Raw genomic sequence first — 26,776 nt, 5'->3', positions numbered from 1 at the left:
AAGGTGGGAGGTAGGCAGATTAGAGAGGGTAGAGTTGTGGGATGAAGAAGTAGAGTGGCTAGTGAAATAGGAAAGAGAGGCATTTGGGTATTTCTTACAAGGAAGGAGTGTAAATGGTTGGGAGATATATAAGAGTAAGTGGTAGGAGGTCAGGAGGAAGGTGAAGTGGTTGAAAAAGGGCAAATGAGAGTTGGGGTCTGAGAGCATTATTAAGATTTAGGGAGAATAAAAAGATGTTTTGGAAGGAGGTAAATAATGTGCGAAAGACAAGAGAACGAATGGGACATTGGTGAAGGGGCAGAAAGGGAAGTGATAACAGATAGTGATGGAGTGAGTATTTTGAAGGATTATTAAATGTATTTTATGATAGAGTGGCAAATGTAGGGTGTTTTGGTTGGGGTGATATGCGAAATGGGAGTCATGTAGAGTGGCAAATGTTGGGTATTTTGGTCGGGGTGATATGCGAAGTGGGAATCATGTAGAGTGGTTTGATGAAGAGAGAGGAGGTGGTGAAAGCCTTGTGGAAGATGAAGTGTGGTAAGGTGGCAGGAGTCAATGGAATTGCAGTTGAATGTATTTAGAAAGGGGATGACTGTGTTATTAATCAGTTGGTAGGGATATTCACTGTCTGTATGGATCATGAGGAAGTGCCTGAGGATTGGTGGAATGCATATATAGTGCCATTGTGTAAAGGCAAAGGGGATAAAGGTGAGTGTTCAGACTACAGAGGCATAACTTTGTTGAGTACACCAGGTAGATTATATGGGAAGATATTGATTGAGAAGGTGAAGGCATCTACAGAGCATCAGATTGAGTAGAAGCAGTGTAGTTTCAGAAGTGGTAGAGGATGTGTGAATCAGGCATATGCTTTGAAAAATGTGTGCGAGAAATACTTACAAAAACAGATGGATATATAAGTGGCATTTATGGATCTAGAGAAGGCATTCTTTCCATATGTCCAAACCATTTCAACACACCCTCTTCTGCTCTCTCAATCACACTCTTTTTATTTCTACACATATCTTTTACCCTTTCATTACGTACTTGATCAGACCACCTCTCGCCACATATTGTCCTCAAACATTTCATTTCCAACACATCCACCCTCCTCCATACAGTCCTATAGCCCATGCCTTGCAACCAAATAACATCGTTGGAACTACTATTCCTTCAACACACCCATTTTTGCTCCGAGATAACATTTTCTCCTTCCACACATTCTTCAATGCTCTCTGTGGGTAGGGGAGTAAGAATACTGCCCTCGTGTTCCATGCATATTGTAGAAGGCAACTGAAAGGGGTGGGAAAGGGATGCTGGAAATCCTGCTTGCCTGTTTTAAGTTTCCAGAAGGAGTAACAGAGAAGGGTGCCAGGTGAGGAGTTTTCCCTCAAAGGCTCATTCACCTGTTCATGATGCTACATCACTAGAGTGGAAATGGTGAATGTGTGAAAAAAGAAAAAAATAGGGGATAGGGGAGAAAGAGAACTTCCCATGTATTCCCTGCGTGTTGTAGAAGGCAACTAAAAGGGGAGTGAGCGGGAAGCCGGAAATCCTCCCCTCCCATTTTTAATTTTCCAAAAGAAGGAACAGAGAAGGGGGCCAAGTGAAGATATTTCCTCTAAGGCTCTGGCCTCTGTTCTTAATACTACCTCGCTAATGTGGGAAATGGCGAATATGTATAAAAAAAAGATTTTTTTTTTTTTTTGCCGCTGTCTCCCGCGTTTGCGAGGTAGCGCAAGGGAACAGACGAAAGAAATGGCCCAACCCACCCCCATACACATGTATATACATACGTCCACACATGCAAATATACATACCTACACAGCTTTCCATGGTCTACCCCAGACGCTTCACATGCCTTGATTCAATCCACTGACAGCATGTCAACCCCTGGAATACCACATCGCTCCAATTCACTCTATTCCTTGCCCTCTTTTCACCCTCCTGCATGTTCAGGCCCCGATCACACAAAATCTTTTTCACTCCATCTTTCCACCTCCAATTTGGTCTCCCTCTTCTCCTCGTTCCCTCCACCTCCGACACATATATCCTCTTGGTCAATCTTTCCTCACTCATTCTCTCCATGTGCCCAAACCATTTCAAAACACCCTCTCTGCTCTCACAACCACGCTCTGTTTATTTCCACACATCTCTCTTACCCTTACGTTACTTACTCGATCAAACCACCTCACACCACACATTGTCCTCAAACGTCTCATTTCCAGCACATCCATCCTCCTGCGCACAACTCTATCCATAGCCCACGCCTCGCAACCATACAACATTGTTGGAACCACTATTCCTTCAAACATACCCATTTTGCTTTCCGAGATAATGTTCTCGACTTCCACACATTCTTCAAGGCTCCCAGAATTTTCGCCCCCTCCCCCACCCTATGATCCACTTCTGCTTCCATGGTTCCATCCGCTGCCAGATCCACTCCCAGATATCTAAAACACTTCACTTCCTCCAGTTTTTCTCCATTCAAACTCACCTCCCAATTGACTTGACCCTCAACCCTACTGTACCTAATAACCTTGCTCTTATTCACATTTACTCTTAACTTTCTTCTTTCACACACTTTACCAGACTCAGTCACCAGCTTCTGCAGTTTCTCACATGAATCAGCCACCAGCGCTGTATCATCAGCGAACAACAACTGACTCACTTCCCAAGCTCTCTCATCCCCAACAGACTTCATACTTGCCCCTCTTTCCAAAACTCTTGCATTCACCTCCCTAACAACCCCATCCATAAACAAATTAAACCTGGTTGTTGTCTCCCACATTAGCAAGGTAACGCAAGGAAACAGACGAAAGAAATGCCCAACACACCCACATACACATGTATACACATAAACGCCCACACACGCACATATCCATACCTATACATTTCAGCATATGCATACATATATATACACATGTTCTTAACGCTATTTTGCTGACGTGGGAAGTGGCGAATATGTATGAAAAAGAATATCATTGTGCAATGTCAAAACAGAATATAGTTTGTGTGTGTGTACTTACCAACTTTTGCTGTATGAGGAGGAAGTTTTCAATTTTTGAAAGTTGGGTTTTGCAAGAACTGAATCTTTGCTCGGTAATAACATTTCGTCTAACACCATTGGTGGCAGAAAGGAAGGCTCCAAGTATGAAGAAAAGTTCTCATTGAGGCCAGGCTTCCAAGAGGAAAGGAACGAATGAGTGATTGAAAGTTTTAGGGAGGTGAAAAACCTGATTTTTGAAAAGGGGCAGGTCATAGCTGTTAAGAAAACACTTTTTATGAGTTGGAAATGTACTACTTTCTGTTTTTGTTTCCATGGGCAATAATTGTACTTAATAGTTGAATTTGTCAAATTGATAAGAGTAGCTTCATAAAGGCTTTTTTAAAACAGCTTGATCAGTCATACTCATGTTGTGGATTTACTGTGGAACTGGGCATCTTGTCTGGCTTCCTTTGCAAGGTGCACACAGCTCAAAACTGACTACTGACATCTAAAAGAATTCTTTACATGATTATTCAAGTCTTAAGATTTTCAGGCTTAATAGTTTGAAGTATGAATTGAAGATCAAGGTACTTTTTAGTTCAAAATGTTGAATGACACAGCTTGAGAATTTTCATGTTTTCATGATGTATCCTGTGTATTTTACTCTCAGATAATGATGTTTACAATATGTTTTTCTAAAGAAGACTAATACTATCCTTGAAAGCTTCAATTTTTATATTTCAAAGTCAAAAGTTTTGTCGCATTAGTAAGTTGTCTCCCACATCTAGATATTATTATGTATTCTGGCATAAAAGTAATAGCAATTTTCATTGTATGAAATATATTCAAAAGTCACTTAAGCTGTCTAAACAAAATGATAACTTCCAAGGCTTATGTTCAGTGCACAGTGAATTATGACATGGTGTAATGGGGAGCTTTTAGTAGTTTAGCATTTATAGTTTAAGTTTAGTGCATTGAAAGTATATTGATAAATGCTGAAGATTGGTCTGCAGAATGACATTCCAGAAATATTTCTTTTTCTTTAGCATAACTACTGATGATACTTAGTGCTCCTTAAGAATATATTTTCTTTTGCTGTAAAAAAGTTTAATGCTTAGAAGCAGCTTGATCATGCAATGTTTATACAGTATTTATATAAAGATTTGTATTGGGCTTTTTATATTGTTGTATTTTCCTTTTAGGTTACTTTTATTTGAAATTTTATGATTAGACAGCTTTATTATTTGGTACATGTAACTAGCAGGATAGCTTTGTTTTGTTGGATTGTAAAGATGCATTTAGTATTAGCTCACATAACAAACTTTTAGAGTAGATTCACTGTACCTATAATTTCTAACTCATGACACATAAGATAGCTTGCATTTGGTGTTTTTATATTTTTACTTTTATTGATATTTTGTATGTATGGTGATAGACATGATATATAGAGCTAAGAAAATGAAATTATTGAAAACATTCTGATTCTTTTATGTAGTTTATTGCATTGAAAAACTGAATGTGTCAGTTACAGCTTAAAACAAATATTTTCATACATGAAGATGGTCTTTAAGTTTTGTTATGATCTTAGATAAGGGAGATATGAATATTTATATGAATAATATGTTTAGATACAATATACATGACTTTGATAAGTTTAGTTCAGTTATTAAGGTGTTTGGTAATGAGGTTGTAGTTAGAATGAGCTGTGTGCACATGGTCAAACCTTAGGGGCATTAACCATGAGCACAGTCTTCTCTTTCAGTAACGTTACCAGGAGGAACACCAGTTTTATCCTTTGGTGGGTATAACCCGTACTGGCCTAAATTTTCAGGCTTGTTTGTATGCCTAAGTTTGTGATTAATTCTGGGAAGCAACTAGAGGTCAGCTGAAATAAACTTAGCCAGTTTGCTTTGCATGATAACAGAGTTTTTGTAAAGTATTTATGAATATATATTTTTTCTTATGAATCAGCTGACTGTAAGTTTTATCCCAGTTTCTGGGCCTTATTTTCCTGAGTCTAGAATTGCTGCCCCTGCCAGTATCAGCTTTTAGTTGTGGCATCCACCGTAGTGCAGAGGACACACCTTTGTCTCCCATGAACAATGGATATTATATTTCTAGCTCATTTTTTTATGTTTCTGTTCGTGATTGCCACAGAGCTTATTATAATAACACAAGGTCAACCTCATGTACTGAGCATAGTAGAATAGGTATTTTCTTATTGTTAAAGGCATATGATTACTTCTTCATCACCTTGTTTTATAGCTTTTTTACATCCTGAACCTCAACCTTCTTGTAATTATTTTGAATGTCACAAATTATGTTGATAATCTCTGAACTAATTGCCTACAGTCACAGTTGATTGTTTGTAAATCTCTCATTTTTGTCTTTGACTATATATTAGATCTTAATATAGTAGTTATTTTAGTCCCTTTCTGTAAAATGTTTCCCTTACACTCAGGGTATCATTACTTATGGTAATTTTAAATACTATATTCATATTTTTCAGGAAATTTGTACCTGTAACTCCAGTTTTGTTTGTTATCATTTTTCATTGCATTTCTTTTAAGATCTGCGATTTTTATGGTGTGTATTAACATCAACATCAGGATTCTTTATCTTGTAAGTACATTATTATTAAATGCATACAATCATTCAGAATGCTAAATTTAATGTGTTTTTCATATTGAATATGTTTTTGCTGAGCCAATACATTCATAGAACAACTACTGTTTATTATTGGCAGTGAAACCAATCATTGAAATTATCTACAGTTGATTATATAGTCATTCCTGATGAATATGGATATTAACTGTTTTGATTTGGTAAATATAATATTAATGATTGATGTTTAGATGTATGATTAGAATTATGGTATACTTGAGAACAGAGACAGACCACAAGTGTGAATAGATATGAATATTTTGTATTCCACTTCTACCCATTCCTCTTTTTATACTTCCTTATAGTTCTTGTATAAATTCTGGCATATGTTACTGGAAATAAGTTCATGCTTATGCATGATGTTATGCATCACTATATTTTATTGTAGTTAAAAGCTACTTTGGTGAATTTTGGTCAGATTGCTCATACGGATAAATATTTCTTTAAATGGGTGATTATTTGGTTTGTTACAGTAATTGCAGTAAAACTCTAAGGATATGAACCTTTCTAATACCATGTTTATTTGGATAGAGTTATCATTAATGTAATAATCATCATTCATTCATACTTATTTGCTGTTTCCCATGTTATTTTTTCATATTTGTTTGCCTTTTCCCAAGTTAGAGCCAGGAACAATGGAGAAATGGCCTTATCTGCTCACACCATATCTATAACAGTCTAGTGTAATGCACCAAAACCAGGGCCCTTTATTCACATCCAGGCCTCCCAAACCTGTCTGTAGTTTCTTCCAGCTGCTTCATTATTATTATTATTATTATTTATTTTTTTTTTTTTTATTTTGCTTTGTCGCTGTCTCCCGCGTTTGCGAGGTAGCGCAAGGAAACAGACGAAAGAAATGGCCCAACCCCCCCCATACACATGTACATACACACGTCCACACACGGAAATATACATACCTACAGAGCTTTCCATGGTTTACCCCGGACGCTTCACATGCCTTGATTCAATCCACTGACAGCACGTCAACCCCTGTATACCACATCGCTCCAATTCACTCTATTCCTTGCCCTCCTTTCACCCTCCTGCATGTTCAGGCCCCGATCACACAAAATCCTTTTCACTCCATCTTTCCACCTCCAATTTGGTCTCCCTCTTCTCCTCGTTCCCTCCACCTCCGACACATATATCCTCTTGGTCAATCTTTCCTCACTCATTCTTTCCATGTGCCCAAACCATTTCAAAACACCCTCTTCTGCTCTCTCAACCACGCTCTTTTTATTTCCACACATCTCTCTTACCCTTACGTTACTTACTCGATCAAACCACCTCACACCACACATTGTCCTCAAACATCTCATTTCCAGCACATCCATCCTCCTGCGCACAACTCTATCCATAGCCTACGCCTCGCAACCATACAACATTGTTGGAACTACTATTCCTTCAAACATACCCATTTTTGCTTTCCGGGATAATGTTCTCGACTTCCACACATTTTTCAAGGCTCCCAAAATTTTTGCCCCCTCCCCCACCCTATGATCCACTTCCGCTTCCATGGTTCCATCCGCTGACAGATCCACTCCCAGATATCTAAAACACTTCACTTCCTCCAGTTTTTCACCATTCAAACTCACCTCCCAATTGACTTGACCCTCAACCCTACTGTACCTAATAACCTTGCTCTTATTCACATTTACTCTTAACTTTCTTCTTCCACACACTTTACCAAACTCCGTCACCAGCTTCTGCAGTTTCTCACATGAATCCGCCACCAGCGCTGTATCATCAGCGAACAACAACTGACTCACTTCCCAAGCTCTCTCATCCCCAACAGACTTCATACTTGCCCCTCTTTCCAAGACTCTTGCATTTACCTCCCTAACAACCCCATCCATAAACAAATTAAACAACCATGGAGACATCACACACCCCTGCCGCAAACCTACATTCACTGAGAACCAATCACTTTCCTCTCTTCCTACACGTACACATGCCTTACATCCTCGATATTATTATTATTATTTATTTTTATTTTTTTATTTTGCTTTGTCGCTGTCTCCCGCGTTTGCGAGGTAGCGCAAGGAAACAGACGAAAGAAATGGCCCAACCCACCCCCATACACATGTATATACATACACGTCCACACATGCAAATATACATACCTATACATCTCAATGTACACATATATACACACACAGACACATACATATATACCCATGCACACAATTCACACTGTCTGCCTTTATTCATTCCCATCGCCACCTCGCCACACATGGAATACCATCCCCCTCCCCCCTCATGTGTGCGAGGTAGCACTAGGAAAAGACAACAAAGGCCCCATTTGTTCACACTCAGTCTCTAGCTGTCATGCAATAATGCTCCCTTTCCACATCCAGGCCCCACACAACTTTCCATGGTTTACCCCAGACGCTTCACATGCCCTGATTCAATCCACTGACAGCACGTCAACCCCGATATACCACATCGATCCAATTCACTCTATTCCTTGCCCGCCTTTCACCCTCCTGCATGTTCAGGCCCCGATCACTTAAAATCTTTTTCACTCCATCTTTCCACCTCCAATTTGGTCTCCCACTTCTCCTCGTTCCCTTCACCTCCGACACATATATCCTCTTGGTCAATCTTTCCTCACTCATTCTCTCCATGTGCCCAAATCATTTCAAAATACCCTCTTCTGCTCTCTCAACCACGCTCTTTTTATTTCCACACATCTCTCTTACCCTTACATTACTTACTCGATCAAACCACCTCATACCACACATTGTCCTCAAACATCTCATTTCCAGCACATCCACCCTCCTGCGCACAACTCTATCCATAGCCCATGCCTCGCAACCATACAACATTGTTGGAACCACTATTCCTTCAAACATACCCATTTTTGCTTTCCGAGATAATGTTCTCAACTTCCACACATTCTTCAAGGCTCCCAGGATTTTCGCCCCCTCCCCCACCCTATGATTCACTTCCGCTTCCATGGTTCCATCCGCTGCCAGATCCACTCCCAGATATCTAAAACACTTTACTTTCTCCAGTTTTTCTCCATTCAAACTTACCTCCCAATTGACTTGACCCTCAACCCTACTGTACCTAATAACCTTGCTCTTATTCACATTTACTCTTATTATTATTATTATTATTATTATTATTATTATTATTATTATTATTATTATGGATTTGTATGTAGCATTTATGGATCTGGAGAAGGCATATGATAGAGTTGATAAAGATGCCCTTTGGAAGGTATTAAGAATATATGGTGTGGGAGGCAAGTTGTTAGAAGCAGTGAAAAGTTTTTATCGAGGAAGTAAGGCATGTGTACGTGTAGGAAGAGAGGAAAGTGATTGGTTCTCAGTGAATGTAGGTTTGCGGCAGGGGTGTGTGATGTCTCCATGGTTGTTTAATTTGTTTATGGATGGGGTTGTTAGGGAGGTGAATGCAAGAGTTTTGAAAAGAGGGGCAAGTATGAAGTCTGTTGGGGATGAGAGAGCTTGGGAAGTGAGTCATTTGTTGTTCGCTGATGATACAGCGCTGGTGGCTGATTCATGTGAGAAACTGCAGAAACTGAGTTTGGTAAAGTGTGTGAAAGAAGAAAGTTAAGAGTAAATGTGAATAAGAGCAAGGTTATTAGGTACAGTAGGGTTGAGGGTCAAGTCAGTTGGGAGGTAAGTTTGAATGGAGAAAAACTGGAGGAAGTAAAGTGTTTTAGATATCTGGGAGTGGATCTGGCAGAGGATGGAACCATGGAAACAGAAGTGAATCATAGGGTGGGGGAGGGGGTGAAAATCCTGGGAGCCTTGAAGAATGTGTGGAAGTCGAGAACATTATCTCGGAAAGCAAAAATGGGTATGTTTGAAGGAATAGTGGTTCCAACAAAGTTGTATGGTTGCGAGGCGTGGGCTATGGATAGAGTTGTGCGCAGGAGGGTGGATGTGCTGGAAATGAGATGTTTGAGGACAATGTGTGGTGTGAGGTGGTTTGATCGAGTAAGTAATGTAAGGGTAAGAGAGATGTGTGGAAATAAAAAGAGCATGGTTGAGAGAGCAGAAGAGGGTGTTTTGAAATGGTTTGGGCACATGGAGAGAATGAGTGAGGAAAGATTGACCAAGAGGATATATGTGTCGGAGGTGGAGGGAACGAGGAGAAGTGGGAGACCAAATTGGAGGTGGAAAGATGGAGTGAAAAAGATTTTGAGTGATCGGGGCCTGAACATGCAGGAGGGTGAAAGGCGGGCAAGGAATAGAGTGAATTGGATCGATGTGGTATACCGGGGTTGACGTGCTGTCAGTGGATTGAATCAGGGCATGTGAAGCGTCTGGGGTAAACCATGGAAAGTTGTATGGGGCCTGGATGTGGAAAGGGAGCTGTGGTTTCAGGCATTATTGTGTGACAGCTGGAGACTGAGTGTGAACGAATGGGGCCTTTGTTGTCTTTTCCTAGTGCTACCTCGCACAAATGAGGGGGGAGGGGGATGATATTCCATGTGTGGCGAGGTGGCGATGGGAATGAATAGGGGCAGACAGTGTGAATTGTGTGCATGGGTATAAATGTATGTGTCTGTGTGTGTATATATATGTGTACATTGAGATGTATAGGTATGTATATTTGTGTGTGTGAGCGTGTGTGTGTGTACATTGTGTATGGTGGTGGGTTGTGCTATTTCTTTCGTCTGTTTCCTTGCGCTACCTCGCAAACACGGGAGACAGCGACAAAGCAAAATAGATAAATAAATAAATATATTTTTTTTTTATTAAACTTTGTCGCTGTCTCCCACGTTTGCGAGGTAGCGCAAGGAAACAGACGAAAGAAATGGCCCAACCCCCCCCCCATACACATGTATATACATACGTCCACACACGCAAATATACATACCTACACAGCTTTCCATGGTTTATCCCAGACACTTCACATGCCTTGATTCAATCCACTGACAGCACGTCAACCCCGGTATACCACATCGCTCCAATTCACTCTATTCCTTGCCCTCCTTTCACTCTCCTGCATGTTCAGGCCCCGATCACACAAAATCTTTTTCACTCCATCTTTCCACCTCCAATTTGGTCTCCCACTTCTCCTCGTTCCCTCCACCTCCGACACATATATCCTCTTGGTCAATCTTTCCTCTCATTCTCTCCATGTGCCCAAACCATTTCAAAACACCCTCTTCTGCTCTCTCAACCACGCTCTTTTTATTTCCACACATCTCTCTTACCCTTACGTTACTCACTCGATCAAACCACCTCACACCACACATTGTCCTCAAACATCTCATTTCCAGCACATCCATCCTCCTGCGCACAACTCTATCCATAGCCCACGCCTCGCAACCATACAACATTGTTGGAACCACTATTCCTCCAAACATACCCATTTTTGCTTTCCGAGATAATGTTCTCGACTTCCACACATTCTTCAAGGCCCCCAGAATTTTCGCCCCCTCCCCCACCCTATGATCCACTTCCGCTTCCATGGTTCCATCCGCTGCCAGATCCACTCCCAGATATCTAAAACACTTCACTTCCTCCAGTTTTTTTATTATGCTTAGTCGCTGTCTCCCACATTAGCTAGATATATTATACTTGATCGCCGCTTCCCGCATCAACGAGGTGGTGCCAAGAAATAGACAAAGAATGGCCCATCCACTCATATACACATATTATTATTATTATTATTATACATAATTGCTGTTTCTTGCATCAGCGAGGTAGCACCAAGAAAGTAGACAAAAAAGACCACATGCATTCTCACTCAGTCTTTAGCTGTCATGTGTAATGCACCGAAACCACAGCTCCCTATCCACATCCAGGCCCCACATGGTTTACCCTAGATGTTTCACATGCCCTGGTTCAGTCCTTTGACAGCATGTTGACCCTGTTATACCACATCGTTCCAGTTCACTCTATTCCTTGCATGCCTTTCACCCTCCTGTATGTTTAGGCCCCAATTGCTCAAAATCTTTTTCACTCCATCTTTCCACCTCCAGTTTGGTCTCCCACTCTCCTTTTTCCCTCCACCTCTGACACACATATCCTCTTTTTTAGTCTTTCCTCACTCATCCTTTCCATATGACCAAACCATTTCAACACACCCTTCTCAGTTGTCTCATCCACACTTTTTAATTTCCATGCATCTCTCATACCCTTTCATAACTTACTTTACTTGATCAAACCACCTCACACCACATATTATTATTTTATCATACGTATTCACCATTTTCTACATTAGCGAAGGAACATTAAGAACAGAGGATTGAGCCTCGGAGGGAAAGTCCTCACTTGGCCCCCTTCTCTGTTCTTTCTTTTAGAAAAGTAAAAAATTGAGGGGATGATTCCCAGCCCCCTGCTACCTCCCCTTTTAGTTGCCTTTTACCACACACAGGGAATATGTAGGAAGTATTCTGTCTCCCCAGTCCCCAGAGATATTATTATTATTTTTTTTATTTTATACCCAGCTGCCATCTCCCACACCAGTGAGGTAGCACAAGGAAACAGACAAAAAGATGGCCCAACCTACCCACATACACATGTATATACACAAATGCCCACACACACACACACACACACACACACACACACACATTATTATTATTATTATTGTTTTATTATTATTATTATTATTATTATTATTATTATTATTATTATTATTATCGTTATCAATATCGTTATTATCATCATTTAGCTGTAGGATCCCTTTCTCTGAAGGGGCACCTCTGCAATTTCAAGGCTACACTACTTCCAGTAGCAGGGAAATGATTGACCCCACTGAAGTGAGAAGTCCTCTGATGGGACTGTACTCTTGTCAGCTGATGATGATACAGCCTCATCAGAAATGACTTTTCACAAAGAGTAACTACAAGCAAGTGGAGTCTAGTAACACCTTTAGATAGAATTCACTAAATCATATAGGTGTCTCCAATAATGACTTGAGAAATTTTTTTGAATTACAGAAGTTAGATTACAACTTGGTTAACCCTTAAGTGTTGGCCAGGGTGAAAGAACAAAAAGTGGCTTCACAAGGAAAGGTGAAGTAATAAGAATTGATATATTGAGGAAATAAAAGCCAATTAAACTGCTGCACCCATTTAAAACCAGCATGTACTGACATTTCAATTTTGGTATGTTACCACCATTTACGTCAGGGTATACCCAGTGACTATAGTGCAGTATCCACCAGAGAGTTTTGCTCATATTCGTAGAATAACTGTCTATCAATCTATGTCTCTGATGCCAGTTCCCTCTGAGAACTCCCAAGGGGTGACCACGGCTAAAGAAGTCTCCACTTATCCCTGCCCTTACATGCCTCTCTTGCATACATAGAATATTGTTGGTAATTTAGGGGAAGCTTAAAATAGGGAAATTGAATTGAAAATGCTTGAAAAATTGTGACATCATTACGTTTAGGGAAACAAAACTCATGTCTGAGAGAAGTGTGTGGAGTGGAAAAGGTGAGATTTGAGCATGTGAGAATGGTTAGTAAGTGGTGGGATGAGAAAGTTAAAAAAAAATTTTGTGTAAGGCAAAAAATGAGATGTATGGGCTGATTCATGTGAGAAACTGCAGAAGCTGGTGACTGAGTTTGGTAAAGTGTGTGAAAGAAGAAAGTTAAGAGTAAATGTGAATAAGAGCAAGGTAATTAGGTACAGTAGGGTTGAGGGTCAAGTCAATTGGGAGGTAAGTTTGAATGGGGAAAAACTGGAGGAAGTAAAGTGTTTTAGATATCTGGGAGTGGATCTGGCAGCGGATGGAACCATGGAAGCGGAAGTAGATCATAGGGTGGGGGAGGGGGCGAAAATCCTGGGAGCCTTGAAGAATGTGTGGAAGTCTAGAACATTATCTCGGAAAGCAAAAATGGGTATGTTTGAAGGAATAGTGGTTCCAACAATGTTGTATGGTTGCGAGGCGTGGGCTATGGATAGAGTTGTGCGCAGGAGGATGGATGTGCTGGAAATGAGATGTTTGAGGACAATGTGTGGTATGAGGTGGTTTGATTGAGTAAGTAACGTAAGGGTAAGAGAGATGTGTGGAAATAAAAAGAGCGTGGTTGAGAGAGCAGAAGAGGGTGTTTTGAAATGGTTTGGGCACATGGAGAGAATGAGAGGAAAGATTGACCAAGAGGATATATGTGTCGGAGGTGGAGGGAACGAGGAGAAGTGGGAGACCAAATTGGAGGTGGAAAGATGGAGTGAAAAAGATTTTGTGTGATCGGGGCCTTAACATGCAGGAGGGTGAAAGGAGGGCAAGGAATAGAGTGAATTGGATCGATGTGGTATACCGGGGTTGACGTGCTGTCAGTGGATTGAATCAGGGCATGTGAAGCATGTGGGGTGAACCATGGAAAGCTGTGTAGGTATGTATATTTGCTTGTGTGGATGTATGTATACACATGTGTATGGGGGTGGGTTGGGCCATTTCTTTCGTCTGTTTCCTTGCGCTACCTCGCAAACGCGGGAGACAGCGACAAAGCAAAGAAGAAAAAGAAAGAATGGGCATTACCTGAAGGGAAGGAGTGTGCGTGATTGGGAGATATACAAGAGGAAGACACAAGGGCTGAAAAATTGGGTAAATGAGAGTTAGGGTGAAAGAGTATCAGTAGAATTCAGGGAGAATAAGAAAATGTTTTAGGAGGAGGTGAGTTACATGAAGAGAACAAGAGAAAAAAAACATTGCTGAAGAGAGCAGATGGAGAAGTGGTACAGGCAAAGAAGAGGTGAAGAGAGCAGATGGAGAAGGGGTACAGGCAAAGGAAAGGTCAGGAGATGGAGAAAGTAGTTTGAAGGACTGTTGATTGTAGTAGGTGATAGGTTAGAAGATGTGGAGTGTTTAGGATGTGTGTGGCACGTATGGTTTTACAGAGAACTTATGATTTGTGAATACACAGATGCTTTTTGGAAGGTGTTTTGAGTATTTGATTTTTTGGGAAAGTTACTTGATGCAGTGAGGATTTTTTATCAAGAGAGTAAGGCATGTGCATGACTAGAAAGAGAGGAAGATGAGTTGTCGCAGGTGAAAGTGGGTGTGTGATAGGGATGTTTGATGTCACCATGGCTTTTCAATATGTTTATGGAGAGGTTGTTTGGGGAGGTGAATGGATGGGAAATCTGCTATGACATGGCTGTCATGTCAGATTTGGGAAACTGCAAAAGCTGGTTTCTGAGATTTGAAGAGTTTGAAAGGAGAAAATTGAGAATTAGTATAGATATGATTAAGGTTATTAAGTTTAGCATGGGAGGGAGACAGAAGGGCTGGAGTATGAGTTTGAATGGAGAGAACCTTGAGAATGGATTGCTTTGGATAACTGGGAGTGGACACGGCTGTCGGTGGAACTATTACGAGCTGAAGTTAGCCATAGGATGGGTGAGGGGGTTAGGGTCCTGGGTGCATTATATGTGTATGGAAAGAGAGGTCACTGTCTTTGAGAGCAAAGATATGTACATGTGATGATATAGTAGTCCTGATGGATCACCCAGAGATTTACCCCAATTCTTCAATGTTGGTTTAGGCAAAGGTTCAAACCTAAACTAATCTAACTAGATCTAACCTTACCTAGCATAGCAAAACATTGCTGACCTCACTAAAACTGACATAGCAAAGAAAAATGTTAGGGGGGAATGAATCTTCTGATGATCCTCATTTTTTTTCTTATTCACATTAACTAACTTATGTACTTCTGTTCATGTATTTATATTTTGCACTCTTCCCTCCATTCTTCTCAAATGTAAGTTGGCATATATATTTTATACCTGTCACATCCAAAATATGAAATCACATTTGGTGTATGTGTTATATTCAGTTCTTTTCATGTGAAAATTATGATTTGTACATGTCATTAATCTTTTTTGTTCATTTGTTTGTGTGCTTCTCTCTCCTTACCAGATATTTCCATAGTTTTGTTTTTTTGCTCCTGATTTATTTTTCATGCATTACGTGAATTTGATCTGAAGAGAATCAATATGTCAGAATGCAGAGTGTTAGTCTCCACATCTCCCATACTGTTTTCATTTATGTTATAATGAAAACATTATTTTCAGTCTGCACAAATTGTATGCATTTTTTGTAGTCTGAAAATGATCTGTATGTTTTTTAGTTTCCTTATTGACAGTAATACAGATATGATTTTTTTTTTTTTTTTTTTTTTTTTTTTTTTTTTTTTTTAGAAATGTCTTCTAGAATAGAATGGGAGAATTGGGATTACTCATATGAATGGTAATTAATGCAGGTTAATCATTCATCATTTTGTACTGTAACTATGTTTTCCTCTGCCAAGATGATTAATGTGATATTTGATTTTTCTGCTTGTGTTGTAAAGACCTGGAAGAGTAATGTGTGGAGGAGTATAATAAATGGTTAGTCAACAATTCCATGAATGTTACTGTGAATTACTGTATTTGTATATAAAGTAAATTATGTGAAGTATGGATTTTGTGGTTTTTTTTTTATGTTTTTATTAGCAGTGACCAATGATTGATTTAATGATACCTGTATATGTTTCTTAAAGCTTAAGTAATTTCACTGTAGTAATCCACACTAACCTTGCTTCAAGGCTGTCGCCACTACAATCATTATTTCATAATTCAAGGATATATCTTAATTGCTTAAAGTGTGTTGCTGATTATAAGAACATGTCTTTGCAATGCTTTAGTAAATGATTTATGAAAAAAAATTATATATGCAGCCTAAATTATTATCATAAAACTAACATGAGTGATTTTGTAAAATACTGGTTTTTAAAGTGTTTTGTGACATTTGAATAGTAGCAAAAATTTTGAACAGAGGCATTGTTAATATTTGATCATATTTTTGGGTTTGGATGTTTGAAGTTTTCTTGGTTACTACAGTTGTAAATGATTTTGCTAAATATTATCCCTAATTATTTTCTTGAAAGTGTTTTAGAGTACCAGAAGTATTTGATTTTTAAGACATTAATGAAACAGAAGATGTCTTGTGTTGGCCAGTGTATTCTCAAGCAAATGTGTATTGTTGTAGGTTTCAGTAATTTTAAGTTTCAAATTCATCATCCTCTCGAGGAAAGATATACATGTAATGTAACTGTTTTGTTATTAACAATAACTTCTTCAAGCTTGCTTTTATGCATGTGCTTGGGCTTGTATGCCAGTATTAAGATAGATTGTCATTGCTTCTCTTTTCTGGATGTGTGATGAGGGTAATATTGTTTTGTCTTGCTACTAATCCGTAGAAATAATACTGAAGTGCATGTACTAAGTTTATTTACAATTTATGATAGTTTGCTATTATGATGCATATAATGTCCTTTTTTAATGGAAATTTTTCTTCTAGGCTTTTGTAAGAAATTGTAGACATGACATTTACATTTCCAGATATAACATGTTCCAGATATTTTTGTGTTATAATTACATTACTTAAGTTCTGTGATTGATATGCTTATGTCATATGTGAGTTTTAGTTTAAGTTCTCAAATGGGTTTAACTGATCAAATCTTGATTTTATGATTAAGTTCCATATAATTATTGAATAACCATAGAATGTATATCCATGATATTTTTATTTTTTTCTGACTTGCATATAAGATTGCTTTTACTAATAAAAACAAAGCATGATTTAGCACTTGTGAGCAACAAAGACGAGAGGTACAGAGAGTACAGAAACACTGCACTTCAGTGTTCAGGTAAATTACTTATATGTGCAATAAGAATTTATTGTACTTAGCAACCAAGATATATTCTGTGACTGATCTGTATATTTAAGCCTGGACATAGATTGTTTCAGAACTAAACTGTGTAGATAAAATGGTTACATGCCTTGGCCTCTTTTGGTTAGCGTTGAAATTTAGCCAGTGAAAATTCGAATAAGCTATACTTAGCTAGTGATAAGCTACTGTAAGGACAGCCAATTAGGATTCGTGGTTACACCATAAACCAATATATTCTCCCCGCCCCATTACCTCAGTTTCAGCTCATCAGTATATTCTTTGGTAACTCCATTTCTAATTTTTGAAGTTACAAAATTCATGTCACATTTTTGTGGTATCGTTATATGTTTAAGGAACAGTCTTGGAAATAAGCATTGGTTCACTATGAATTCAGTATGCAAGATTTTCACTACTTTTATGTTGATGATGGGATATTAGCCTTTTATTTTCCGTTCTTTCAAAAGTTAGTGAGTGGCAGTCAAAGCATATGTGCACTGAGAAGACTTTTTGAGGATCTTTACCTCATTTGAGTTAAGCATCTGCTTTACCTGTAAACCCAGAAGTTTTATGTTGTATGCCTCTTTTTATTGGAGACCAGACTCATAAAGGACTATGTTAATGAGAATTGTAACAAAAATAGTAATGAAGATGATATAATGAGTGTTGACGGATTGTGTGAGGGGGTGCAGTTAATCTGTTGAAACATATTTCGGCATAGCTTTATAAAGTTTGATATCTAAGGATGCTAAGCTTTTAGATAGTGCACTTATTGCTTATTTTGCTTCAGTTTTGAAGCTTCAGTTTCCAGATATATAAAACACTGAGAATGTGAGGAGAGTAACTCACATTGATTATATTACACCACCAAGAATCCTGGCTTAGGATTACAAGTTAACACAATGGGGTTCCTAATAGGGGCTTTGCCATTATCTGCAAGTGAATCTGGCATCGATAGCTAATGGAAACTGGTCCACAGATGTTAATAATTTTATTTGACATTTTTGGTCATTTTGTTTTCTATGGTTTTGTAGTATTATATACACAAATGATGAGCAGTTTGTGGAGTCCTTAACCAAAAGGGATTAATGATTGAAAATACCTGGTTTAAAAAGGGACATACATGAGCATTTGGAGAAGAAAAGATAGTAATCAGGCATTATTGGATTATGTAATATTTGATAGGTTTGCAAAGGAGAGACCATAGTATAGGTTTGCAAAAGAGAGACCATGGGATTTGAACGCAGAGGGGGGCAGCTTATGGGATGTTTGATCATTACCTAGTGGAGGCAACTGCGAAGATTTGTAGAGGGGAAATGTTGAAAGTGAAAAGAGGATGGTGAAAGTCAGTGAGCTTTGAGAAGAGGCTTGTTTGAAGAGATACCAGGAGAGATTGAGTGGAGAAAAGCAAAAGGTGAGAATAAGTGAAGCTAGGGGAATGGGTAAAGAATAGGTATGTAGGGAAGCATTGCTGACATGTGAGAGAAGTACTTGGCATGCAGAAGGTGAGAGGAGGGCATGTTTGAAAGGGTGATGAGTGATGGGATGACAAAATTAAGTTCTCATGAAAAAGAAAAGAGAGGTCTATGTGTTTTAATTGTAGAGAGGGAGTCCAAGTTATATGAAGATGTATGAGGGAAAATGGTAGCAGGCCAAGATTTAGGTGCTGGGGCTGAAAATGAGGGCAAATATGGGTTTGGGTGAGAAAGTATCAGCATACTTAAGGGAGAGTAAGAAAATCTTTAGGCCTGAGATCAGTGGTGTGAGAAAAACAAGAGAACAAATAGGAATTTTGGTGAATGGGGCAAATGTGGAAGTTGTAACTGGCGGAGATGAAGAGGGGATGGGGTGAATACTTTGAAGTATTGTTGAATGTGTTTGATGATAGGGGGGCTAATTTGGGATGTTCAGGTTGGCATGGTCTAGGAAATGAAACAATTTTATAGATACAGTCTCACCAAAGATGGCTTCATTGACAGTGCAACCTCAAGTAGGTGGAATCTGGTAACACCAGCAGATGGATCCCAATACAAATATGTTTTTTAAATCCTTTATGTGTGAATTACTGTATGATATTAGTTCCAGTGTTACCACATTTTATACTTAGAATGTCTGTTAGTTTGTTTTCCCACCTACTTTTATGGTGATATTGAGAGAATTCATTGAGGATAGTTGTTCATACTTCCAATAAGGTTGAACTTGCATATATGCAGAAAAGCTGGGAGTTATCGTGGTGAACAGGGTGTAGGTAGCATAACTTGGTCATGTCTCCTCTTTCCATTCCTTCCAAGTGTTTCTGATTCTTGTGATTTGATTGTCTTGTTCTTTTGGGGGCTTTGATAAAGGGGGAAATTACACTAGAGGTATGGACTTGAATGGTGTTGCTGTATTATGAAGCATCCATACTATTTAGTCTAGGGTTAAATGTCAATCGGTCAAGGCCTCCACAGTCTTCTTGGATTTTAGCCACAACTTTATATGGTTAGGAATATATTAGAACAATCAGATTGACACTTTGTCCCTTTGGGAACTTTGTTGTATGCAAGTGCTGTTATTGCATTCCCCAGCTTGGTGTCTCGATGGTAATTAGAACTGACACTTTTTGCCCTTAGGGACAAAGCTTTGTTGTATGCAAGTGCTGTTATTGCCTTGCATTCCCCCAGCTTAGTGTCTAGATGGTAATTAGAGCAGCCTTCTGCAATAACATGGCAAGGCATCTTACCAAAAGATTTACTTTCTAGGTACATGAATTCTTTCCTGCAGCAGGCAGAAATTCCCTGGGAATTTCTTTAATCGTCAGCATAATGGACTGATGCAGAGGGCCTCCAGCCCCCCAAAAACTCATGCCTTGGAGATTTACATTGACTTCCCCAGTGATTTGGATGGATGTATCGAGTTAAGGATGGGGCTTCCATTCTTGAGAGGGTCATTTGGTTGTGGGCTTTTGGATGGAGGTACAAAAGTTCTATTATTTTATCATAAAGAATTTGGAAGTACCATGGTTTTTCATCTTCCAGACCATCCTGAGTCTGGGGTACAGAATTTCATTTCTGAAGGATAATACTGTGGCTGTCTGATGCCTGATAAAGGATCTTGCAAATTCCTGCCTCTTTAAAGTTACTAGAGAAAGTTCTCTGCTTGGCTGGTTGCTGACCATTGGAGTAAAAAAAAGTATGGGTGAAGGATGTGGAAACATTGGCTGAGTTCATGGTATTTACATCCTGTCTTGGTACTCAGATGTTTATTGTGCCTGGAATTTCTAAGTGCCTTCAACTGTATATGACACTCTCACAGTCAACTCCTTAACGTAACCTGTGTCGTGTATAGCTCATCAGCAGTCAGTGAGTAAGTGATGAAATATAGAAAGATATAAGGTATTTCAGTCATAGTTTAATTTATAGTGATGCCAAAGCTGAATAACATTTGGTTCCTACCCCACAAGCACTAGAGATAGTGTTTGGATTCATACTTCACCTGCTGATGGTCATCATTAAATGAATGCTAGGTTTACATTCAAATACTGGAGTGATATACCTGTATTTAAAGATTTTAAAGGCTTTTCAGTATATATTACTTTTATGATAATGAAAAAACTAAGTTATATTAGATATTTATCCCATGATAATGCCAAGACTAAATTATATGTCTTTATCCCACAAGTAGTGGGGAAAATGATTTTGAATCATTCCACCCACAGATCATTACCATTTCAGGAATGGGTTTACATATAGCTATTGTAATTGAATACATCTTCATAAAGGATTTTTAGTCATAGTGTCATTTATAGTGCTGCCAAATCTAGATGATATTACATTTTTATTCCAAAAGCATTTAGAAAATCATTTGGAATAATATTCCACCTGTTGATGGTCTCCTTTTAGGAAATCCTTGGCGTGCATTTAAGGAATTATCTTAATGTGGTGTATGAGAACACATTACATGAAAATATTAAAACACATTGTATACCATGAAACAGTATATCATAGGATGTAACATCAAATACTGAAATAAACTTACTTTGGCCTGCAACCAACTGCAAGAGCTTGTGAAAGTGGCAGTACTAGATATGATAAGATGAGGATGTGGTTCTTCTGGGATGATAATCTAAATTTATTTTGGCAATGTTTTTGGAACCTGAACTAGATTACTTTGCTTTGCCATCATAGATAGTTAGGTGAATAGCCATTATGATAACTTAAAAATCACTGAAATACCCTCTATATACACTAGTGTTTCCTTGTTAAAGGACAAAATTATTGGTATAGTATACCATGAATCATAAAGAAATGAATGAATCAGGTTGATTTTTTATATGCTGTACAGGGTATCCAGTTTTTTCTTTGTAAGGTAATTATAAAGGGTATTTGATTATTTTTAATTCATTTTGTATTTTATTGTGAAGGCTGAGGAAAACTATCTGAAGATTCTTATCTCATGAGCAGGAAGGTACATGGCTTTTACACACAAACACATTTTCTTGTTCTTCACAGCAATTCCAGTAACCTTGCTTTATTTACAGTGAAAAATGTGGGTTTATCAACGTCAGTATGTGATATTAACATTTACCAGAGTATTAGGATTTCAGCATATGCATGGATGTAGCTGGAATGGGATACCAAGTCTAACCCATCCTTGAGTGCTGTATGTTTGTTCACCGATTTTAGGCATCTCAGAAAGCAGAGGTGGCCAGGACTTAATTGATTAGATGGAGTCTGGGTTATTTGAGTTGGGATGACTTCAGTTTGCAATGTTCCTTAGAATTTTTGTTGTCATCAGTTGCATGTAATTAGCTTAGTGCATCTATTGTGAATTTTCATTGGCTGAATTTATAAGCTAATCACCTAAGCATTTTGTAACCACACTTCTCAGCAAATTGGATTCCAAGCAAATTTGGTTGAAGCCTTAAATCATTGAATGGAAATGGATATTTGATTTTGTAGTTGATTGTCTTTGTACCAAAACAAGTCCTATTTGCAAGATTTTTTTTTACTCAGAATTAGTATAAGCATTAAATTTAGTGGTGGCTGAACTTTGGTCAGAAAGATTGACCTCATCTACAGGGTGAAAGTTGAATCCATGGTGAGACAAAATTGTGTTTACTGTTACTTTATCATGTGAGAGCTTGTGAAAAATAAGTGGCCTTTTTTATCTGTTTTCCTGGCACTGCCTCGCTGAAGCTAGGGGTAGCGATGCTGTTTCCTGTGGGGCTGGGTAGCATCAGGAATGGATGAAGGCAAACAAGTATGAATATGTACATGTGTATATATGTATAGTCTGTGTATGTTTAAGTATATGTATGTATCTGTGTATATATTGATATATATATGCATATGTGTATGTATATGTGCATGTATGGGTATTTATGTATATATATATGAATATATATATGCATATATGAGTGGATGGGCCATTCTTCGTCGGTTTGCTGGCGCTACCTCGCTGATGCAGGAAACTGATTATGTATAATAGATGAATAGATAATATATGTGTATCATAGGCAGAGGGAACGAGGAGAAGTGGGAAACCACATTGGAGGTGGAAGGATGGAGTGAAAAAGATTTTGAGTGATTGGGGCTTGAACATGCAGGAGGGTGAAAGGTGTGCAAGGAATAGAGTGAATTGGAACAGTGTGTTATACCAGGGTCGATGTGCTGTCAGTGGATTGAACCAGGGGCTTTCCACCTCCAAATTGGTCTCCCTCTTCTCCTCGTTCCCTCCACCTCCGACACATATATCCTCTTGGTCAATCTTTCCTCACTCATTCTCTCCATGTGCCCAAACCATTTCAAAACACCCTCTTCTGCCCTCTCAACCACGCTCTTTTTATTTCCACACATCTCTCTTACCCTTACGTTACTTACTCGATCAAACCACCTCACACCACACATTGTCCTCAAACATCTCATTTCCAGCACATCCATCCTCCTGCGCACAACTCTATCCATAGCCCACGCCTCGCAACCATACAACATTGTTGGAACCACTATTCCTTCAAACATACCCATTTTTGCTTTCTGAGATAATGTTCTCGACTTCCACACATTCTTCAAGGCTCCCAGGATTTTCGCCCCCTCCCCCACCCTATGATCTACTTCCGCTTCCATGGTTCCATCCGCTGCCAGATCCACTCCCAGATATCTAAAACACTTTACTTCCTCCAGTTTTTCTGCATTCAAACTTACCTCCCAGTTGACTTGACCCTCAACCCTACTGTACCTAATAACCTTGCTCTTATTCACATTTACTCTTAACTTTCTTCTTTCACACACTTTACCAAACTCAGTCACCATATATGTATATATATATATATATATATATATTTTTTTTTTTTTTTCTGATTCTTATAAATCATTCGCCATTTCCCGCGTTAGCGAGGTAGCGTTAAGAACAGAGGACCGGGCCTTTTTTGGAATATCCTCACCTGTCCCCCTCTGTTCCTTCTTTTGGAAAATTAAAAAAAAAAACGAGAGGGGAGGATTTCCAGCCCCCCGCTCCCTCCCCTTTTAGTCGCCTTCTACGACACGCAGGGAATACGTGGGAAGTATTCTTAATCCCCTATCCCCAGGGATAATATATATATATATATATATATATATATATATATATATATGTATATATATATATATATATATATACTTAGAAAATACTTAGAAAAGCAAATGGATTTGTATGTAGCATTTATGGATCTGGAGAAGGCATATGATAGAGTTGATAGAGATGCTCTGTGGAAGGTATTAAGAATATATGGTGTGGGAGGCAAGTTGTTAGAAGCAGTGAAAAGTTTTTATCGAGGATGTAAGGCATGTGTACGTGTAGGAAGAGAGGAAAGTGATTGGTTCTCAGTGAATGTAGGATTGCGGCAGGGGTGTGTGATGTCTCCATGGTTGTTTAATTTGTTTATGGATGGGGTTGTAAGGGAGGTAAATGCAAGAGTCCTGGAAAGAGGGGCAAGTATGAAGTCTGTTGGGGATGAGAGAGCTTGGGAAGTGAGTCAGTTGTTGTTCGCTGATGATACAGCGCTGGTGGCTGATTCATGTGAGAAACTGCAGAAGCTGGTGACTGAGTTTGGTAAAGTGTGTTGGAAGAAGAAAGTTGAGAGTAAATGTGAATAAGAGCAAGGTTATTAGGTACAGTAGGGGTGAGGGTCAAGTCAATTGGGAGGTGAGTTTGAATGGAGAAAAACTGGAGGAAGTGAAGTGTTTTAGATATCTGGGAGTGGATCTGTCAGCGGATGGAACCATGGAAGCGGAAGTGGATCATAGGGTGGGGGAGGGGGCGAAAATCTTGGGAGCCTTGAAAAATGTGTGGAAGTCGAGAACATTATCTCGGAAAGCAAAAATGGGTATGTTTGAGGGAATAGTGGTTCCAACAATGTTGTATGGTTGCGAGGCGTGGGCTATGGATAGAGTTGTGCGCAGGAGGATGGATGTGCTGGAAATGAGATGTTTGAGGACAATGTGTGGTGTGAGGTGGTTTGATCGAGTAAGTAACGTAAGGGTAAGAGAGATGTGTGGAAATAAAAAGAGCGTGGTTGAGAGAGCAGAAGAGGGTGTTTTGAAATGGTTTGGGCACATGGAGAGAATGAGTGAGGAGAGATTGACCAAGAGGATATATGTGTCGGAGGTGGAGGGAACGAGGAGAAGAGGGAGACCAAATTGGAGGTGGAAAGATGGAGTGAAAAAGATTTTGTGTGATCGGGGCCTGAACATGCAGGAGGGTGAAAGGAGGGCAAGAAATAGAGTGAATTGGTGTCATGTGGTATACAGGGGTTGACGTGCTGTCAGTGGATTGAAGCAAGGCATGTGAAGCGTCTGGGGTAAACCATGGAAAGCTGTGTAGGTATGTATATTTGCGTGTGTGGACGTGTGTATGTACATGTGTATGGGGGGGGGGGTTGGGCCATTTCTTTCGTCTGTTTCCTTGCGCTACCTCGCAAACGCGGGAGACAGCGACAAAGTATAAAAAAAAAAAAAAAAAAAAAAAAAAGAATATATATATATATATGTATTTCTAGTCTGCCCACCTCCCACGCTTCTCATGCCACAAGCATCTTTTGCGCAAGCCATCACTGCTTCGCTAAATACATCCCATTCCTCCCCCACTCCCCTTGTGTCCTTTGTTCTCACCTTTTTCCATTCTGAACTCAGTCTCTCCTGGTACTTCCTCACACAAGTCTCCTTCCCAAGCTCACTTACTTTCACCACTCTCTTCACCCCAACATTCTCTCTTCTCTTCTGAAAACCTCTACAAATCTTCACCTTCGCCTCCACAAGATAATGATCAGACATCCTTCCAGTTGCACCTTTCAGCACATTAACATCCAAAAGTCTCTCTTTCGCGCGCCTATGAATTAACACGTAATCCAATAACGCTTTCTGGCCATCTCTCCTACTTACATACGTATACTTATGTATATCTCTCTTTTTAAACCAGGTATTCCCAATCACCAGTCCTTTTTCAGCACATAAATCTACAAGCTCTTCACCATTTCCATTTACAACACTGAATACCCCATGTATACCAATTATTCTCTCAACTGCCACATTACTCACCTTTGCATTTAAATCACCCATCACTATAACCCGATCTCATGCATCAAAACTACAAACACACTCATTCAGCTGCTCCCAAAACACTTGCCTCTCATGATCTTTCTTCTCATGCCCAGGTGCATATGCACCAATAATCACCCATCTCTCTCTATCAACTTTCAGTTTTACCCATATCAATCTAAAGTTTACTTTCTTACACTCTATCACATACTCCCACCACTCCTGTTTCAGGAGTAGTGCTACTCCTTCCCTTGCTCTTGTCCTCTCACTAACCCCTGACTTTACTCCCAAGACATTCCCAAACCACTCTTCCCCTTTACCCTTGAGCTTCTTTTCACTCAGAGCCAAAACATCCAGGTTCCTTTCCTCAAACATACCACCTCTCTCTCCTTTTTTCTCATCTTGGTTACATCCACACACATTTAGACACCCCAATCTGAGCCTTCGAGGAGGATGAGCACTCCCCGCGTGACTCCTTCTTCTGTTTCCCCTTTTAGAAAGTTAAAATACAAGGAGGGGAGGGTGAATACAAGGAGGGTGAATGTAGGTTTGCGGCAGGGGTATGTGGTCTCTATGGTTGTTTAATTTGTATGTGGATGGGGTTGTTAGGGAGGTGAATGCAAGAGTTTTGGAAAGAGGGGCAAGTATGCAGTCTCTTGTGAATGAGAGAGCTTGGGAAGTGAGTCAGTTGCTGTTCGCTGATGATACAGCACTGGTGGCTGATTCATGTGAGAAACTGCAGAAGCTAGTGACTGAGTTTGGTAAAGTGTGTGAAAGAAGAAAGCTCAGAATAAATGTGAATAAGAGCAAGGTTATTAGGTACAGTAGGGTTGAGGGTCAAGTCAATTGGGAGGTAAGTTTGAATGCAGAAAAACTGGAGGAAGTGAAGTGTTTTAGATATCTGGGAGTGGATTTGGCAGCGGATGGA

At 39.4% G+C, this 26,776-nt stretch overlaps 1 protein-coding gene across 8 annotated transcripts in view; it reads left to right on the top strand.

Annotated features, from left to right (window-relative positions):
* LOC139748206 (F-BAR domain only protein 2) overlaps positions 1–26,776 on the top strand; it is a 138,001-nt gene that overhangs the window by 51,570 nt on the left and 59,655 nt on the right. For 3 of the 8 annotated variants that reach the window (XM_071661040.1, XM_071661032.1, XM_071661066.1), the window contains exon 9: positions 4,749–4,784. The exons of the other annotated variants lie outside the window; for them this stretch is intronic. In XM_071661040.1, the coding sequence (XP_071517141.1) occupies positions 4,749–4,784 (36 nt within the window). The remainder of the gene's footprint in view (positions 1–4,748; positions 4,785–26,776) is intronic. 8 annotated transcript variants of the gene reach the window in all.

This window comes from Panulirus ornatus, chromosome 5, assembly GCF_036320965.1.
Source record: "Panulirus ornatus isolate Po-2019 chromosome 5, ASM3632096v1, whole genome shotgun sequence".
In the NCBI taxonomy this organism is placed as follows: Eukaryota; Metazoa; Arthropoda; class Malacostraca; order Decapoda; family Palinuridae; genus Panulirus; species Panulirus ornatus.
The sequence above is the reverse complement of the archived record's forward strand: the minus strand, read 5'-3'. Positions and strand labels throughout refer to the sequence as shown.